At 34.9% G+C, this 19,682-nt stretch overlaps 3 protein-coding genes across 3 annotated transcripts in view; 2 read left to right on the forward strand and 1 right to left on the reverse strand.

Annotated features, from left to right (window-relative positions):
* LOC109339140 (UDP-glycosyltransferase 87A1-like) overlaps positions 1-6,402 on the forward strand; it is an 8,810-nt gene extending 2,408 nt beyond the window's left edge. Inside the window, exon 2 of the mRNA XM_019576538.1 lies at positions 5,410-6,402. Coding sequence (XP_019432083.1) covers positions 5,410-6,308 — 899 coding nt within the window. The 3' untranslated portion in view covers positions 6,309-6,402. The remainder of the gene's footprint in view (positions 1-5,409) is intronic.
* LOC109339162 (shewanella-like protein phosphatase 1) lies at positions 8,326-15,475 on the forward strand. Its single transcript, XM_019576573.1, has 10 exons — positions 8,326-8,609; positions 9,477-9,577; positions 9,825-9,938; positions 10,221-10,433; positions 11,671-11,806; positions 11,966-12,135; positions 13,049-13,137; positions 13,285-13,354; positions 13,884-13,993; positions 15,097-15,475. Exons 1-9 carry the CDS (start codon positions 8,402-8,404, stop codon positions 13,968-13,970), a joined length of 1,188 nt encoding a protein of 395 aa, XP_019432118.1. The 5' UTR covers positions 8,326-8,401; the 3' UTR covers positions 13,971-13,993; positions 15,097-15,475.
* LOC109339177 (mitoferrin-like) lies at positions 16,088-18,836 on the reverse strand. The gene is made up of 2 exons (XM_019576587.1): positions 17,867-18,836; positions 16,088-16,660 (listed from the first exon to the last, which is right to left on the reverse strand). Exons 1-2 carry the CDS (start codon positions 18,626-18,628, stop codon positions 16,445-16,447), a joined length of 978 nt encoding a protein of 325 aa, XP_019432132.1. The 5' UTR covers positions 18,629-18,836; the 3' UTR covers positions 16,088-16,444.

Here is a 19,682-nt window from a genome sequence, read left to right on the forward strand (position 1 = left end):
CCACAAGCTGGGGCACATATGTTAAGGAGCCCAAGCTTGGAGTGAATACATGAGTAATCCTTTGGTCCTAAAGCCTTGGTGAGAGCATCAAGAAGCTGTAGATGACTTGGGACATGCATAAGTTTGATGTGGCCATTAGTACACTGCTCCCTAACAGTGTGACAATCAAGCTCAATATGCTTGGTTCTTTCATGGAAAACAGGGTTAGAAGCAATGTGTATAGCAGATTGATTATCACAATAAAGTAAAGCATGTTTGGAAAAAGAGTATTGTAAATCTTCTAATAGATATGTGAGCCAAGTTATTTCATAAGTAGTGAGAGCCATAGCTTTATATTCAGCTTCACATGAACTTCTAGAAACAGTCTTTTGTTTCTTAGATTTCCAAGAAACTAAAGAATTACCAAGATATATACAATAACCTGATATTGATCTCCATGTATTAGTGTATGAAGCCCAATTGCTGTCACTGTATTCCTTTAACTGGACACTAGAATTCCTTGGAAACAATAAACCCAGTGCATGGGACCCTTTGATGTACCTGAGAATCTTAATAGCAGCCTTATAATGCAAATTAGTTGGTAAAGCCATAAATTGAGCCAATTGATGAACAAAAAAAGTTAGGCCAGGCCTGAGATCCTTGGATCATAGGAGTAGAGGTAGGTTTGCAACCTATCATGCCAGTGTCAGATAGGATTTCTAAGGCATATCTTCTTTGGTTCATAGATATGCTTGAGTGGTTTCTAGCAATCTCGAATCCAAGGAAGAACTTAAGGTTCCCCAAGTCCTTAATCTTAAAGGCAGTAGTATCAAGGAGGGTTTTAAGTTGATTAATTTCAGGCAAGTTATTCCCTGATAAAATTATGTCATCTACATACACAAGAATGATGGCAACATGGGTGGGAGAAGCCCATTTAACAAACAGAGAGTGATCACCTTTGCATTTTGTGTAGCCATGTTTGATAAGGAAGGTGGATAGCTTGGCAAACCACTGTCTGCTAGCCTGCTTAAGACCATATAGTGATTTTTCTAACTTATAAACTTGGTCAAGATTAGTTATGTGTAAGCCAGGTGGGGGAATCATATATACTTTTTCATTTAGGTCCCCATGAAAGAAAGCATTATTCACATCCAATTGTTTAAGGTGCCAATTATGTATGGATGCTAATGCAAGGAGTAATCTTATAGTGCTTATTTTAGCTACAAGGGAGAAAGTGTCCATGTAATCAATACCTTATGTTTGGGTATATCCTTTAGCAGCTAGCCTTGCCTTGTATCTCTCAACATTTCCATCAGATATATACTTAATCTTAAAGACCCATTTACATCCTATGACCTTTTTATCATGAGGCAGAGAGGTAAGAATCCAAGTTTTATTGGATTCTAAGGCTTGTAGTTCTTTGTGAATGACTTCCTGCCATTTAGGATCTTTAATTGCTTGAACATAAGTCCTAGGTTCCTTCTAAGTACTAACAGAAAGTATGCTAGTCTTATGAGATGAGACTAAACTATCATAAGATAGGAAAGATGCTAAAGGGTATCTGGAAGATGTTGAAAGTTGATCATTATGTATAAGGGCACAATGGTAGTCTTGTCAGTAGGAAGGAGATCTAGAAATTCTATTGCTTTTCCTAGTGTCCATGCCTTCTAAACTAGAGGGTTGATCAGGGGAGGGGATGTGTTCACTAGGAGCATGTATGTTATTTTCCTGATTAGCAGGGTGTTCTTCTATTTGAGAGGAGGCAGAGAACAAATCATCATAAGTAATTGCACAATCATAAGCATTGTTATTAGGTAATGATATAGCATACTTTGTCACATTTCTAGGCTTATAAGGAAATGTAGTTTCATGAAAAATAACATTTCTACTAATCTCTAGGGACTTAGTGGAAAGATTAAGGACAATGTATCCTTTCACTCCCTCTTTATAACCCAAGAAGAGGCATTTTGCAGCTCTAGGGTCAAACTTATCTCTAGAATGCTTTAAAGTGCCAACATAACATAAAGAGCCAAAGACTTTAAGTTCTTGTAAATCAGGTTGTCTCTTATACACATTCTCATAAGGGGACTTATTATGTAAAATAGGTGTAGGTAAAATGTTAATCACATAGACAACATGCTTAATAGCATAGGGCCAATATACCTTAGGTAGTTGACTTTATATCAAAAGAGCTCTTGCTACATTCAACACATGTTGGTGTTTCCTTTCAACCACACCATTTTGTTGAGGTGTGTAGGTACAACTGGTTTGATATAGTATGCCTTTTGATGAGTAAAAGGACTTCATCAAAAATTATACACCATTGTCACTCCTAATGATTTTTGTTCTAGTGGCAAATTGAGTTTCAATCAAAGTAACAAAGTTTTGAATAAGTTGTGAAGTTTCAACCTTGTGCTTCATAAGAAAAATCCAGGTAAATCTGGTGCAGTCATCAACAATAGTCAAAAAATACTTATGTCTATGTATAAATGTTATAGAGAAAAGACCCCATATGTCAACATGTATAAGATCAAAACATTGTAAACTTTGACTTTTGCTTATAGGGAAGGGGAGTCTTTTCTGTTTTGATTGGTGACAAACATCACAAACTTGAGTTTCATTAACATTGATAAAGGGGATTTTGTTCATGAGTACATTCATATTATTGTAAGAAGTATGACCTAGTCTATAGTGCCACAAATCAGGATCAGAAATGTTAGTATCATCAATACAAGTAAAATTGATTTTGTGATAGAATTTAGCAGCTTTTAGCATGTATAGTCCATTGATGATCCTAGTTGTACCAATCGTCTTCAAAGTAGTCTTGTCCTGAATTTTACAACAGGACTCATCAAAGGAAATGGAGCATGGTATAGAAGAGACTAATCTAGGAATAGAAAGCAAATTGTATGAAAACGAAGGTAAGTATAAAATATAATGCAAGATCAGATTTTGTAGGATTGGAACAGTGCCTAATATTTTGGCAACAATTTGATTGCCATTAGGTAATCTCATCACAATTGGTTTAATACTGTGATGAACAAAGAACATGGACAGAGCAGAGCACACATGATCAGTGGCTCCACTAACCATGATCCAAGATATTTTAGGGATGGATTTGTATGTACCTAAAGTATCCTCTTCATGAGGAGTTAATGCAACAGAGAGTATGTTGGAGCTGCTTCTAGTGACTTGATTGTTTTGTTGTTGCATTTGGTTGTTAAGTTCCCTTTGCTGCAACATAGTGGTAAGGCCATTATATTGCTCTTGGCTTAGCCCGAAGATAGTGCTACTCTGCTCATCCTTATTCTGATCTGTTTGTTGATTCTTTTGTTGTGTTTAAGTGTCAATTCTTTCACCTCTTAAGGAATTGATTTGTTCACCCTTTGTAAATTGAAAGTTGGCTGGAAAACCATGGAGTCTGTAATATATCTCCATGGTGTGACCAGTTTTCTTGCAGTGAGTACAATATTTCCCATTGCTTGAGGTTTTGGTCCAAGAACCTCTGCCTGTTGAGCCAAAGTTCCCTCTTCCAACACCTCTACTTGTCTTTGTTCCTCTATTGGATGATGATCCCCTTCTCCAATTCCCTGAGATTGTCATAGCTTTGGATTCTGAATCTTGGCCATATAATTGTCTATCTTCCTGTATGACTAAAGATATGGCCTTGCTCATGTTGGGCAGGGGCTCATTGAGCATAATTTGTGACCTAACTTCACTATATGCATCAGTGAGTCCCTTCAAGAATCTGATCACCTTATCTTCCATTCTACACTTCTTGATATCACTAAGTGTAGAGCAAGTACATCTTGGGCAGGGTCTGACATTGTCCAATTCATCTCACAGAATCTTAAGTTCTGTGAAATAGTTATTCACATCTAATTCACCATGCCTTATGTCAGCTATTGATTGTTGTAATTCAGCAATCTTGATGAAATTCCCTTAAGAGAATCTTTCCTTGAGTTCATCCCAAACTTCATGAGCTTTGTCTATCCAAAGGATACTTTCAGAAATAGAAGGTGAGATAGACCTAGTGATCCATGATATGACTATATTATTAGCCCTTTCCCATGCTGGATACGGAGGGTCTGATTTGAGAGGCATCTGAATGGAACCATATATGAAGGGAATCTTGTTATTGGAACCGAGACTCATGATCATGGATCTTGCCCAATGGTGATAATTTTCACCATTCAGCAAGGGGGAAACTAAAGCAGTAGCTGGGCTTTCTGAAGGATGAACATAATAAGATGATGTGGTGTCTTGCGATGGGTTTGGGGCATTCATGGTTGGAATGATTGAATCCATTGAATGTAGCAGAACTCTTTTGTGAAAAAGAGCTCTAATACCATATGAGAAAAAGAAGTATGAAGAAGATGAGATCACAAGATCTCAATAAGGCTTTGAATTAATAAGAAACCTTTTATTGAATGAAGAAGAGAAAATGAATGGATATATGAACTCTTCAAGCTGAATTGAATTGAATTATCTAATCTAAATTAAACCTATTTATAGAAACCAAAAACTAACTAACTCAACTAACTAAAAGAACACGTGCTAAAAGAAGAAAGAAAAATAATAAACTGTGAAACTTGTGTAACAAGTTATCGGGTTGAGATGCATAATCAAGAGTGCCAAAACTGCTATGGCCCATGTTGTTTGTATCTTGGCCAGCCAGAGTTGGCCTAGTGTGGCCAAAGGTGTGCATAGCCTTATTGTTGCTTGATGTAGCCCTGCTAGCCTTATTGCTGCTTGATGCAGCCTTGCCAGTCTGGTGCAGATTCACATCTAGTGCATTCTTGCTGATCTGATTTGGCCTAGACATGTTCTGATGTTTATTTGTTTTGTTGTTTTGGCTTGTGACTTGATGAATATTGGCTAATAATATTGTAAACAACTTATATATTTATGTATATATTTCTTATAATCATATATGATACTTTAAATAATTAAAACAAAAAGAAAAATTATAATAATTACAAATTTTTTAAGGTCCCTTAACTTATATGGAATCAAATACATTATTTATTTTATATTGTGTCTAACTCATGTGTCCAAATTTTGTGATTGCTCAAAATATATTAATTCCATTACAAAGTTGTTGTAATTTGATCAATCATAAATCGATGTCCTGCATTTAGTATCTAATATTTAGCAAACACACTAAAAATTAAAACGAATGCTTACTATAGTAGCACTGGTTTTTATAAATTCAAGTGAAGTTTTCTTTTAAAAACTAGATTTGAAGAGATTCTCTTCAACTTGAAAAAGGTATTATATAAATTAGATTGAAATTTGGAATCTTAGATAACAGAAATTAAGAATAAGAAATTGAGTTAATTAATCTAAGGTAAATGTATACTCTAATTTTTTGAAGAGAGCGAATAATTATTTGTCTGTGTTGTATAATTTGTTTGAATGGTGCAACAGAAAACGGTGACACAAGTGTGGATTATATTCCTGGGCTCCCATCAATTCGCCTAGCTGATTTCCCATTTAACGATGAAAGCTTAGGGACCAGAAGATTATTGGAAATGACCCTGAATGTTGTAGCATGGGTTCAAAAAGCTCAATATTTGTTATTCCCTACCATATATGAACTTGAAACACAAGCCCTAGATGCTCTTAGTGCTGAGTTTTCTATACCCATTTACACTATTGGTTCTGCTATACCTTATTTTGGTGATGGCAACATTGCATCTTTAAGCACCAACCATGGTGACCATGATGGCTATTTACATTGGCTAGACAACCAGCCCAAAGCATCTGTGCTATACATCTCACAAGGGAGTTTTCTTTCAAATTCAAGTGCACAAATTGATGAAATTGCAAATGGTTTGAAGGAAAGTGGTGTTGGGTTCTTGTGGATAACTCGTGGGGAGAATTCTAGCTTGAAGAAGATGAGTGGAGATAAGGGTCTAGTTTTGCCATGGTGTGACCAAATGAGGGTGTTGCTACACCCTTCAATAGGAGGGTTTTGGAGTCATTGTGGTTGGAATTCTACAAGAGAAGGTGTGTTTAGTGGTGTTCCTTTTCTTACTTTTCCAATATCACTAGACCAACCCATCAATAGTAAGATCATTGTGGAGGAATGGAAGGTTGGGTGGAGGGTTACCAATAAGGTTAAAGGCAACATTTTGATGACAAAAGATGAAATTTCAAGCATTGTTAAAAAATTTATGGATTTGGATAGTGATGAAGGAAGAGATATTAGGAAAAGAGCCAAAGAGCTTCAACAAATATATCAGCTTGCAATTGCAAATGGTGGGTCATCAGAAACTGATCTGAAGGCCTTTATTAGGCAAATAATACAAGCTGCCAAGCCATAGAGCAAGATGTGTGACTCATTTTAATTCTCCAATAAAAGAAGACTTCAACTCTTCTATGGTTTGTTTCATTTTAATTATCCATTATCTTTTAGTATTGTCTCATTTTAACTCTCCAATATCTTGAAGTAGGAAGACTAAGCTGTTTGAAAGTGTTGGTATTTATGTTGAAAAATGTACTTTATTATTTTTATCTGTTAGACATTATTTAAATATATGTTACGGGAACTTTGACATGTATGATATCAAATATTAGGGGACTAAAAATTAAGGTTTTGATTATTGTGATCTCGTGGTCCAATATAAGAAAACCTTCAGTAAAAGTAGTAACGTAAGCATGAGACTTTTTGGTAGTACCGGTGAACCAGATGGCCTTTATGTTGCGATGGAATCTGGGACGGAGGACTCGTAGTATCTCTCTAGATCTGGGCCAAACGACTTCGTCGATAAGAGCTCTTGGGAGTCATCAGCCTGTTATCCCCGGCGTACCTTTGATCCGTTGAGCGAGAGCCCTTCCACACGGGACTCCCGGATCACTATGACCAACTTTCGTCTATGTTCGACCAGTCGGTCTCATAGTCAGGAAGGGTCGACGCTCTCCTTTCAAGAAAGCTGGGGTTTTGGGCTTAGCCTACCACCTTTATCTGATATTACCGTGGGAAGATACTTTTTCATTCCGATCGCCTGGTAAATGTCGGAGATAGCCGGATATGAGATATTTGTTGAGAATAATAATCACGAACTCTAAAAGATTGACATTTGTTAGAAGGGCAATTATGAATTCTAAAAGAGATTAATTCTTTACATAAAATGCGAGGAAATACTATTGGTAGTACCAAAAAAATCAGATTCTAAATCCTCTTTATCTTTCTGTCGTCTGACAAAATTGATGTAGATGTACATGTTTAGAAGTAATATCTCACATTATTTGCCTCACTCCTTAGTTACTTTGCATCTACTCCTTGTGCATATTTCTTTTGGATGCAGTTAGAAGTTGCCAAGGCCAAATTAGTCTATTCTTATTTCTTATGGTTATCATGAAGATAATAGGATAGAGCCTTGGCTTAAACATGCTTGATTCTTGGTTGGGTGGTTATGGACCAATTCTTTGACAAGATTTTCATGACCCCATTTACATCATAATATTCTTTTGTGGTTGGGTGTATACTGAAACCGAAAAAATAATAGTTAAAACAATTAAATGTTGGATTCCAAAATATTTAATTAGGGAAGAATTGAAATTATTCAACAGATTATTTTAACTATTAATTAATCAACATTATGTTTGAATTTCTGCTAAAAACATTTACATTTTGTTGACAGGAAAATAAATTAATAATATTCACAGCATTTAATTAAAAGATTTCAATATATGAAAATAAATAAACAAAACGTGGGGGAATATTTAGTGGAAAAGTCATGTTCCTCCTCATTGAGAAAGCGAGGAGGTATGAAAAATGACTCAATTATTTGTTGAAATTAGTATTAGATATAATCTCGACTTCAAGTTGGACATTGAACTGAAAAATATTTTTAGATATTATATAAGATTTAACCAGATAAAAAATATTATTTAATTAGATAACATCATATATATAATTAATATTGTAAATAATTATAATTATATTCAATTTTATATTTTTTAGATTGGAATTTCGTAAAAAATGGGAATAACTTCTTCTCATTTTTTATATTTTAAGTAAACTGTTAATTATCCATTATTGGCATCTCATTAGTCCTTTCATACATTTGCCTTTTCCTAATTTTCTCCATAGGTACTTATTAAAAATTAAAAACAATAATGGGATCAAAACAAAAATCTTCTAGAATTTAATTTCTTTTGGATTTATATTATGAGGCGAAAATCTTTAAGGAGAAAATTCAGGTTTGACTTAAAAATAATATTGATATTTGATTATTCTATATTAAATTTTTAAAAATGCTATCTTCTTAGTTCTATCAAAGCCCAAATACTTGGCTGAGGAGGTTTAAACTTTAGAGGTTATATATCAGTTTTGTTTCTCTCTCTTTTTCTGCTTTCTTCAGAGTAATGGTAACATTAACATAACATAGCTTATGATCTTCCCAATCAATCCATGGCATCACTTTGTTTAAACTCATTATCACTTCCACCATCTTCTCAACCTCGCAAGCTTATTCAAACTTCTCTTTCTTCTTCTTCTTCTTTGATTATTGATAATAATAATAATAATAATCATAGCGCCACAAATGCGTTGAAACCTATAGTTGTTAATGGAGACCCACCAAGTTTTGTTTCTGCTCCTGGTCGAAGAATTCTCGCTGGTTTGTCTTTCTTATATCAAGTTTTGTTTTTGTTGCATCTATTTCTGTGTGCTCCTTGTGTTATTCTTCTAATTGATCAATTAATACTGAGACATTAAATATTTAATTTAAGTATCTTTTAATTATGTTTTCTGATCAATCAGATTAAATGATAGATATTGTGTGACCACAAATTTCATACTTATATTATACCATAGTCAGTGATTGTAATTATATATTATATTTTTTTTGAAACCTCGGGAACAGTCTCTCTGCTTTGGGTAACGCTGGTAGGTTGCGTACCTCCCTGGACCCCACTAGGTGAGAGTTTCGTGTATTGAATCACCTTTTTGTTTTGTTTTTTTTGGTTGTTGGCTTAGAATTATATTATTTTCCTGATGATAATGTGGATGATATGGCTGAATAGTTTTTTTTTAAGTTTGTAAATGCAGGTCAATAATTCTTCTAGTCAAAGTTGAACTGAAGTGTTGTTGACCTCTGACAAGATGATGTGTAAATAAATATCTGTCTCAAGTATGTTTTCGGAATCTTTATCATGTGATATGATCATATGAAGCAAATCTCTGCTCTTCAATATTTCATGATGGAATAGATAGGATAAAAATGCATTTCTTTGCAACTAACTGTTTTGTTTATTTTCTATTCCATATCAGTAACTAGCTATATTCTTAATTTGATAGCCTAAGATTGTGGAAATAAAGTTCTGTTAAGTGATAAGGAGTTTCTGTGGACTAGATGATGGCCAGTGATTTACTTCACTTTCATTATCTATGATGCCGTGATTGCTAATAGTTTTCTGACCTACTTTTGATTTTTATTGCGTGTTGTCGTTTGCGTCTTACTGTGGCTCTTTTTTTTTGTGAATAGTTGGAGATCTACATGGAGATCTTAAGAAAGCTCGATCGGCGCTTGAAATGGCTGGTGTATTGAGCTCAGATGGTCAAGACTTATGGACTGGTGGAGAAGCTGTATGCTTCCTGATTTTGAAAATGGATAGTTTTTGTCTTAATTGGAACAACTAGATGCATATTATTTAATTTAATGTAGTTAACTTGTTGAAAATCTTAGTTTATGGAGTGTTCAAACATGTAAAAATGAAATTAGGGAAACTTTATTGTTCTAAACTAGCTTCATTAGTAGCAAAAATAAAAAGGACCATCAGCATAGTTGAGATATTTTAACATGTCAGTAATTTACTTTTCCTACATATTCTAGGTATTGGTTCAACTTGGAGACATTCTAGATCGAGGTGAAGATGAAATTGCTATCTTGTCCTTGCTGAAATCATTGGGTGAACAAGCAAAAGCTGAAGGTGGAGCTATATTTCAGGTTCGTCGGTAGTCACTTGAAACTTAAAACATCTTTGATCACTGATATTACAAACTCATAATGCACTCACCTTTAACAGCTTAATGTTAAAGACAAAACTAGCAAGGTGATGATAGTTCCCTACGCATTATAGCATGGTTCCCTTGTGACAATTTCTGTTTTCACTTACATCTAAGCATTAAGTAGAAGTTATCTATAAAATCTGAAGAACCTGATTGTTAGTATTTTTTCTTGTTTCTTTTTGTTGAAGTAATTTTCTATAACTGAATCTGCTTCATCTAGGTAAATGGAAATCATGAGACCATGAATGTGGAAGGAGATTTCAGATTTGTTGATTCTGGGGGATTTGATGAGTGTGATGGTTTCGTGGAGTATATCAACGCGTCTGAAGATGCCTGGGATGAAACTTTTACTGGTTGGCTTGATGTCTCTGAAAGGTGGAAAGAAGAACGGACAATGTCAAGAAGCTATTGGGGTCCTTGGGATTTAGTGAAGGTATTATGGGTTTCTGTCCCCTTTTTATTAACCTTTACTTATTTAATTCATTACATATTTTTATTCTCTTTCAACATATTTGTTCCTGTTTCAAACTGCTTCGGTTGAATTACAATAAATGTATGTCAACTCCCATGGCATTGTTCTAGTGGTGTAAGGCCTTGCTAGATCCCCAGAAAGACCAAAAGATCAAAGGTTCAATTCCTGAGAGCGACACTTGTTGGGAGGGACAGCTACACACCGGAAATGGATTAGTTCTTTACTCATAAGATGAGTGGATACCCTTAGTAGTACCAAAAATATATATTAGAAACTCATCCTTTCACTGTTATGATTTGTTGGTTACAAAAAAATTTGTTTTGCATATTTAAAACCGCTTCTAACCCTTCTTTTATCAAATAGCTAAAGAAATAAAGAACCTATGTATCTCATGAGGAAACATATTCCTCAGGGATTTAGAGCATTATTTGACTAAGAAGTTCTGTATGGTTGAGAGATCAGCCATATGATATAATCAAATTCAATTCTTATCTTATTTTGGTAAGAAATTTATTGTAGTATATTAAATTCTAACATTCATTTTGATGGAGGACACCAAAATCTACTGTGGTCCAAACATAGACAAGTATACTAAACACGATACTTTGAACTCGCTTTAAGAGCTTTAGATGATTTCGAATCATGAAAATTGTCCTCTTGATCAGAAAGCTAATAAAGGGGAATACACTCTATAGGAATGGGGAAGCCCAAAGCATAGGAGATGTGCAACAAATGGGCTAAGCGAAGAACCAAATAAGTGTGCTTGACAACACATCCTAAAAACTTAAGGCATTAGGTCTATGGGTCTTGTCCCTTATGTGCACTTGAACTTATCCATTACTTTACTCACATAACTCACTTGGAAATTTCATTTTCATCAGAAGAATGGATAAGCTCAAGTGCATATCAGTGACAAGACCCATAAACCTAATGTCTTAAGCTTTTGGGTCAAGGTGTAGTGTCAAACTCACTTATATGGTTCTTCGCTTGGCCCATTTGTTGCAGATCTCCTGTTCCTTTGGTTCCCCCATTCCTAACATGCTCCGACCTATATGATTATGTCCTTGTGTTTGGGATCATATAAACATAGTTTGTCCATTTAGAACACTTTTTTTTTATTTCATAAGAGAAGCTCTTTGTGGTTATAAATATGATATTTTATGGTTTTTCTAATGAACTTTTCCATTTATTAGGACAGAGGCAAAAGGGGGTCATTGCCAGATCAATCCTTTTTAGACCTGGTGGGCCACTAGCACGCGAGCTTTCAAGGCATCCTGTTGTACTTGTCGTCAATGACTGGGTCTTCTGTCATGGTGGCCTTCTTCCTCACCATGGTAAATAATTTATGGCATTTTGATGTTGTTTAATTTGTGCTTGAATTTATAAGGAAGTATTATGTACTATAATGCTATAGTTGTATGTTTCAAATTTGTTCAATCTTTCTCTGATTCCAAATGCCTGATGATATTTTCTTCCCCTTCAATTTCCGGCAGTTGAATATGGCATAGAGAGGATGAATAAAGAAGTATCTGAGTGGATGAGAGGTCTAAATGAGAATGACAATACCCTTCCTTTCATTGCAACTAGGGGCTATGACAGTGTCGTTTGGAACCGTTTATACTCTAGGGACTCACCAGATTTGGTGGACTACCAGGCTAAACAGGTTAGTAAACTGATGTGATTATAATCCCTTTTCTGTAGTCTGTACTTAATTGGAAGGTCTTATCTGGCATAATTAAAAACGATAACTATCCTCCCCCTCCTTGAAACTGTAAACATTTTATGGTTATTGCAACTTACCTTTTTCTTTTCTACCAGATGCTTTACATTTAACATTCACTTTACCCTGGATTGATGTCTTCTTTCGTCTTCAATCTATGTCGTAAGGCCAAAAAAGAGTTAACAAACTAAAGAGTTCTAGGAACACAAATGTACTTCTCCATAAAAAGGATAAGCCAGCAAAATGTATTCTTCAAAACTAAAAACACAGAACACCAATACAAAATGATGACCCAGTATACGAGACTCTCACCTAGTGGAACTGACGAAGGTAGATGTATGCAGCCTTACCCTTGCAAGCGAAACGACTGTTTCTAGGATTTGAACTCACAACCTCCAAGTCACACAGGCACACAACCTTACCATTGTGTTGAGGCTCACCCTCTACAAAACATCACCCAATCGACAAAAAATATAGGAAAAAGTGACTTGGTGTAACAAAACAGAGATAATGTAACAAAGATGGAAGAAGTTACCAGGAAGGATAAACAACAAATAAATGGCGATCACTATAAATCATATTGCTTAGAGAAACATGAATCTTTACTAAGAGCCACGGAGTTGCAAATTTATTTTATGCCTGCAATTATGTCCCTCTGATATCACCAGAAATGCAAGTAGTCCCTTTCCTGGAAAGTTGCTTGACTCTTTTGCATAGAAGATTTTCATTGAATTAAGATTAAGAATAAGATCACTATACACTTTAGATTAAATTAAGTGTGAATAAACCCTGTTCACTTTAAAATGAAGCTCACTTCAAAAGTTTTTTTAGTGAAACTAAACAATATGATCTTCAGGTATCTTCCATTCTTGAGGAGACACTGCATGCAGTTGGAGCTAAGGCAATGGTGGTCGGGCACACTCCTCAAACTATAGGTGTAAATTGGTAAGGGAAGTAAACTCTTTAGCATGGTTTAAAATAACCTCAAGTTGTTGCAATCTTTATATGGAGTGATAATTTTAATTTATACATTGGTATATTATTTGGGCTGATTACTTCTATTCATTAAAATCAATTCTTTGCTTCCTACAGTAAATACAATTGTAGCATATGGCGCATAGATGTTGGAATGTCCAGTGGAGTTCTTAATTCAAGACCAGAGGTAAAAAAAAACCCGTAGGCCCAGCATGCATGTCCTTGTTTATGATCCACACTTAATAAATTTCTGTGGTTGACTTGATAGAAGTTAAATACTTTGTATTATTTATTAAATGTTATAAGAAACAACCTTGTGCTTCTCAACTCTGTCAGTGCGCACTTCCCATGTAAATAAGTAAATTTGATTTATCATGGTTCATGCTTGAGTGATAATGTTGATAATAGAAAATTGTTACCATCTGGCAAACATATTATATCGAGCTTGTTGGATGGGTCAAATCATGTGTTCTTACTTTGTCAACACCCGTTCTATGGAGTCCTGATTAAGTTAATGGTCTTGCTAACCAGTGCTCTAAGGATTCAAGAAATAACAAGGTTTTATGATAAAACTAAAAATCCATGTTTCAGTTAGTTAGCTATACCACTTACCTATAAAAACTTCCTCTTCTTGATTCCTAAACCAGTGCCTTGGTTAGTGTTCTCCGAAGTTAAAGTAGTATATTGGCATTTACAGTTGACCTCATATTTTTCAGGTTCTTGAAATTATAGACAACACAGCAAGAGTTATAAGAAGCAAAAGGGACAGCTATATTGAACTCCAGGCTGCTGCATATACTTGAGAAACAAACAAATGGTTTATCAGGTATGTTGAATTACAACTTGTTTGTCGATTGAATATTGATTGCTCTGTTACAAATTCAATTGAAGTTTTGAAAGTAATCTTTATTCAATGACTATAAACTTTGGTGTAGAATTGAAGTGAATCATGTAGATTTCATGGCAAAAGGATGGTAGAATCTCACATTATGTGATTATTAGGACGTCTGAGTAGAAAACTATTTGAAGCCCTAGCTGCCCCCATTGAGAAGTGTAGATGAGATGGAGGATGACCTAAATTCGTAATAATTAGAGATAGAAAAACCATAAGTGGGAAACCATTTAAAAAGAATTAGAGTTAAATGGTATGGAGACATGGCATAATAAAATGATATTGTTTTGTCTATGTCGTTTATCTCATCTAGTGGGGGAAAAAATTGGTAGTGGTTGTTGTATGGGATTTTACTAAGGAATGAAATGAAAATTGTTCCAATTACAAGGCCTTGTTCTTGATGGATTGACCGAACCTTTAGCTTTTGATAGATCCCAATGTCTTCCTTTCATCCATTTAGCCAGTATTACCTAGTGGGAAAAGGCTTGATTGCTGTTGCATTTGATGTCAACTGCTAAACTCCTATCTGAGTATTATGGATGGGGCTCCTGTTCTGCACTGTGGTAATTCCATATTTCCGGGTCATAATTGTAGGAACTTGACGCATGTTTCTCTCGCCCTTACCCTTTAACTCCTTGAATGTAAAACATTTAACAGAAATTTGTTATCTTAAAAAGCCTACATTACATAGTTTTAATCCCATGTCAAGCATGACTACCAAGGAAATAGGCTACAGAAATATAAGGGTCGTTTTCATTTTTCTCCTAGATGTTTTTTTAATCTGACTATATCAGAATGCAGCTTTGAACAGTGTTACAATCTCCAAGTTATTTTGAACATGGCGTGGTCCTTGGTGACCTCTTGTAATTATAGTCCATGTATCACATGATTCAGCTATTACTATATACTGGAGAATCATAGTAGTGCTTCAATTTGATGTTTTGTAACTAAGTATTTCAAAGATTAGTGATTTAGCCGTAGCTAAAAGCAAAACCACACTAATATTATTGCAAACTGTGCTTGTTAATTTTTTTCAGGAAATGCAGGCACCCAGCTAGTTAAGTGCACCATTTACAACTTACCTATTCAGTCACTTGTTAGTTGGTTGCTTTACATCAAACTTTTGGAGACTGGAATAGCCCATCGATTTTGGCTCAAAGGGTTTTATATAATATTACCTTAGTGATACAATATTTCAGGGCATTATGTACCAAAAACAACTATGGTCCTTTCATACATATTTATAATCAGATATGTTAAATGTAGCCTCTGCTAGTTGCTTAAAATCGAGTTGAATGAAAAAAGATATTGTTTTGCTGTTCAGCTTCATCTGACTGCATATAGTTTGGCTTCCTCAAGTGGCTCTTTAAATAATGATATAGTTCTGATTTCAAACTCTTCAAAGAGACATGGAGCCACTGAGAGATAAGGCTCCTGCATTCTTCATGTTAATAACTGTCATAGGAACTTAACTAGTATAAACACTCCAATTTATTATTTCTTTTTTCCATTTCTTCTCAATTTACTATTACTAATAAAAAACTCATTATTAAAATCAAAGTATGAGGGGAACCCCAGTTATCTTACTGTAGCATGTTACGTTCAGGTAATGGAATTTACCGCTTACCTTTTTAAAATTTCCATTGTTTTATTAAAAAAAACACCATAGGCTTGGCACCCAGCTCCTGTGCATCTTAACATAAAAGAACGCATGACAACAGTCATTCACGTTTATGGTCAAAATTATCATAAAGTATATCAGGGAAAATAGGGAGAACACAGCACATAATCAGCATGATAGCCTAACCTGCATGACATCTCAACGGTTGATTCAATAACAACCAAACCTTTATCCCACTACATAGAATCAATTATATGAGTCGAACGATATCATAATTCTCTATTATAAATCACGTCGTTAACAAAACATTGATCTTTAAACAATTGATTAAGGGAAAAATAAATATTGACCAACAATAGTTCCCTCACAAAAATAAAAAGACAATAATAGTTGGCTGGAAAAGACACTTTGAAGTCTAAAATATTGAATAATGTTTGTCATAATTAAAGCGTACATTGTCATGAAGCTATGGAAAAAGTTTCATGATTTATGAGATGTTTTCATAGAATCTTCTGTCCAAATGAAACTAGCAAAAAGCTAAATAAAAAAAGATAAATCAAAATGACTCTTGACGTGTACAACAACAAAATGAATCCTAATTTGACATATAAATCTGAAGCCCTCTTTATAGTATTTATTCAGAACTCAGGACTTAAGAAGGCTTGCTATCTCACACCCCTATCTGAAGCACTATATCAATGTTGACAAACACAAAATCTGTAATGGAACTGATGAGTGGAGAATTTTAAGTCAAATATTATTATTTAAGTGACAGTTCCAGTGTCTTTCTGCTGATTGAAATCTTGGAAAAAGGATTTTCCAGCTTCATATGTAGACCAGCAGATAGCAGCTGCAGGAGCATGAAATAGCATTCTCGGAATCCATCCTCGCATAAGCCCTTTGTATCCATCCTTTCTCAAAATTGTTTTAATAACATCTCCAATTGAACCACTTTTGAATCTATCACATCCGCAAACACCCTGCAACATCAACCAATGTCAAGATAAAAGCAATCCAAGGAATGGAAAGATGTGGACTATGAAAAGTTAGGGGACATGTTTACAGATTAGATGGGATTCATACCAAACACCAGGTGTCTGAAATATAATTCAACGCATTTTGCATTCTAATAATTAATATTCCCCTTACCCAAGTACAGCTGGGAGGAAAAAAAGTCTGAAAAACGAACTAAATGCAGGAAGGCTGCCAATTTCTCTCGAATCGTAGATAGTAACACCCTTCAAGCAACAAAGACCCAAGAACACAACTTCATTGTGAAGCACCTAAGGCCAGTTTTGATCCCTAGTGAGTCTCAATACTCCAAACTCAGGCCACTATTAACCATCCCTTGACCAATCTTATGACCTCCATTTTAACGATTAACCAAGCCCTATACCAAATAGGGTTGGCAAGATGAATCAATTGAAGGCATTAGACTCGATCAAAAACCAAAATTCAGTAAAACTATTCATAACAAATTGTTGCTCTCCTAAAGTTTTCTAAAGTCACCCTCTACCTATTTTATCTAGACTATTTTCCATTTATTCTCTTTTCTAACAAAAGCCTCTCTAGAGCCGCTTCATGTAAAACCTCAGAAGCACAAAGAATTTGTCCATGGAACTAACATCACCAAAAAGTAAAGTGACCATTACATATCTAAGTGCCAGCAACTTATAAAGGATATGAAAGTTTCATGAAATGTGCTTATTACACTCACGAGTTTGATAAAATACTGCTATCCACTCCTTTATTGACTTCTAGAGATAAAAAACAAGATTTTGATAATGTTAGTTAATAGTTTTACAAAACAAAACCGACAAAGACCTCAAAGAAGTGAATTACCTGATTGTCAAAGTAATTTTAATCACTTGCTGAGATGGTCAGAGTTAATTAATTAATCAATAACCATTTGACAAATATAACCAACCAATAGTATACCTATACTGCTATACATATCCAAAGAAATTGAATGGAAACTGTCATCAATTCATAGTCTTTCACTCTAAGCTCTGAGTGATTCATTAGTTAGAAAATTCAAATTGGTTAATTTTTAGTCTGTGAGGTCAGTGTGTTTTTTGCTTTCTGTGTCGTTATGCTGAACATTAATCAATTCAGAGTCTAGTAAGCTATATAACAGTAACAATTTGATGAAAAACAACAAATAGTGATTATAACTATGATTATACCTGACACTGCAATTGAGTTTTAACAACATCGAGCGGCGTTGTAACCACAGCAGCCAAAGCACCAGAAGCAGCACCAGCCGTGGCATGAACAACCCACCGCTCATCATCAACACTCTCCGGTGACACCTCCATGAGGCCCTTCTTCGCAGCCTCATAAGTGGCGAAATGCACCGCAGTAAAAGGCGCATTCATCAACACCGTAGTCCTATACGACGCATAAAACGCACCAAACCCTTCCTCACTCATCACCCTCTTCACACAGTCCCAAACACCCTTATACCCACTATTACTCAACTGCAGCCTCTGCTTCACCATATCCATCGGCGTAAAAACAGCGTCACTCGCCACGGTGGCGCAAACGCCGGAAGCAGCGTGTGCCAATGAGTTATTAGGGTCCCCATTTGAGAAACGTTTCTTGCAAGTTTCGTAAACGGAGAAATAAACGGCGTGTGCAGGACCTGCGCCGAGGCCCATGGCAGCGATGCCGCGGTAAAGGGCGGAGGGACCCTCAGATTTGAGAATTGAATTTAGGGCTTGACGGACACTAACGGATTTGATGGGACATGATCCTAGGGCTTGCATGTGGGTTTTGACGGTGTCGACGGGGAACATGGCCATGTGTTCTATGCAACCGGCGACGGATCCGGCAATCATGAACTGCCAGAAGTGGAGGCCGTCGTGGGTTGACGGCGTTAATTGTTCGGGATGGAAATCGGGACGGAAATCAGGGTTTTTGAACTTGGGTGTTGCGTCTGTTGCCATGAATTTGGGGAATTTAGGTGATTAGTGTGTGAATTCGAAAAGGGATGATAAAAATTGAAACTTTTGAAGGAGAATTTGAGTGGGTGATTGAGATTTTGAGAGTTAGGTTTAGTGCCATAAACGGTTAAGGGGCACAAAGGGTTTGTTTCATATGAAGATGAAGATAGAAGGGAAAGGAGGGTGGTGGAAGAAGATTTTACTCTTTGCTATGCAATTGACTATAAAAGGGTAACAAATAAATATTTACTCTTCTACCAAGTTTATCTCTCAAAATTTTAAATTATATTTTTCAAATTCATATAAATCATCCAAATTATATATATATTATATGATTTGTATGAGATATAATTGTAGTTTTTTAAACAATAGTATAAAAATCAATCTTTATTCATTATTTTGGTTAGTAAAATATAATATAATAGTAATTTAAATGTTTTCTTAGAATTATTAATACAATTTGTAATAAACCAAAAATAATGAACATTGATTTGTATATTATTTGAACTTATTTTCACAATATATCATATTTATTTATCTCAATTACACTTATTATGGTTTTTTGTTTAAGAAATTATATCTATCTCTCAGTAGTTAGTCAATGTAATGTATATATATAATTATGTGTGATTTGTGTACGTTACAGGCAATTTGTGTAATTTCATGAGGTATAAGTATAATTTATTTTATTTTTCATGAAAAATTAGAACCAAAATGCTTGTATATTATTATTGACCTAAAGTGAATTTTATAAAATATATGACTTTTCTCTTATCTTGTCTGCTTTGTGAAGAGTGACCATGAGAATATTCTCTTTTACGTATACCCAGAGGAGCAAACAATACAAGAATATCCTTAAATCGTTAAGAACACGAGAATGAGTGCTTATGGATACTCATAGTTATAAATTACTCCCTTTATGACTTTTGAGTTTTGATCGTTTAACTTATTTATTTTTCTCAATTTGTCCTCTTAATTATTTTCCAATCTGATCCCTCAACTTTAATTTCAATTTCATGTTAGCTCCGATGTGTATTTTCTCATTACGTAACACGAT

Source organism: Lupinus angustifolius, chromosome LG02 (assembly GCF_001865875.1).
Source record: "Lupinus angustifolius cultivar Tanjil chromosome LG02, LupAngTanjil_v1.0, whole genome shotgun sequence".
Taxonomy (NCBI): Eukaryota; Viridiplantae; Streptophyta; class Magnoliopsida; order Fabales; family Fabaceae; genus Lupinus; species Lupinus angustifolius.

Coding starts and splice junctions, on each gene's coding strand:
- LOC109339177 (XM_019576587.1), bottom strand. CDS start 18,628: ATGGCAACAGACGCAACACCCAAGTTCAAAAACCCTGATTTCCGTCCC. Junction 16,661..17,866: donor AAACTCAATTGCAGTGTCAG/GTATAATCATAG, acceptor TTGATGTTGCAG/GGTGTTTGCGGATGTGATAG.
- LOC109339162 (XM_019576573.1), top strand. CDS start 8,402: ATGGCATCACTTTGTTTAAACTCATTATCACTTCCACCATCTTCTCAA. Junction 8,610..9,476: donor TGGTCGAAGAATTCTCGCTG/GTTTGTCTTTCT, acceptor TTTTGTGAATAG/TTGGAGATCTACATGGAGAT. Junction 9,578..9,824: donor TATGGACTGGTGGAGAAGCT/GTATGCTTCCTG, acceptor TACATATTCTAG/GTATTGGTTCAACTTGGAGA.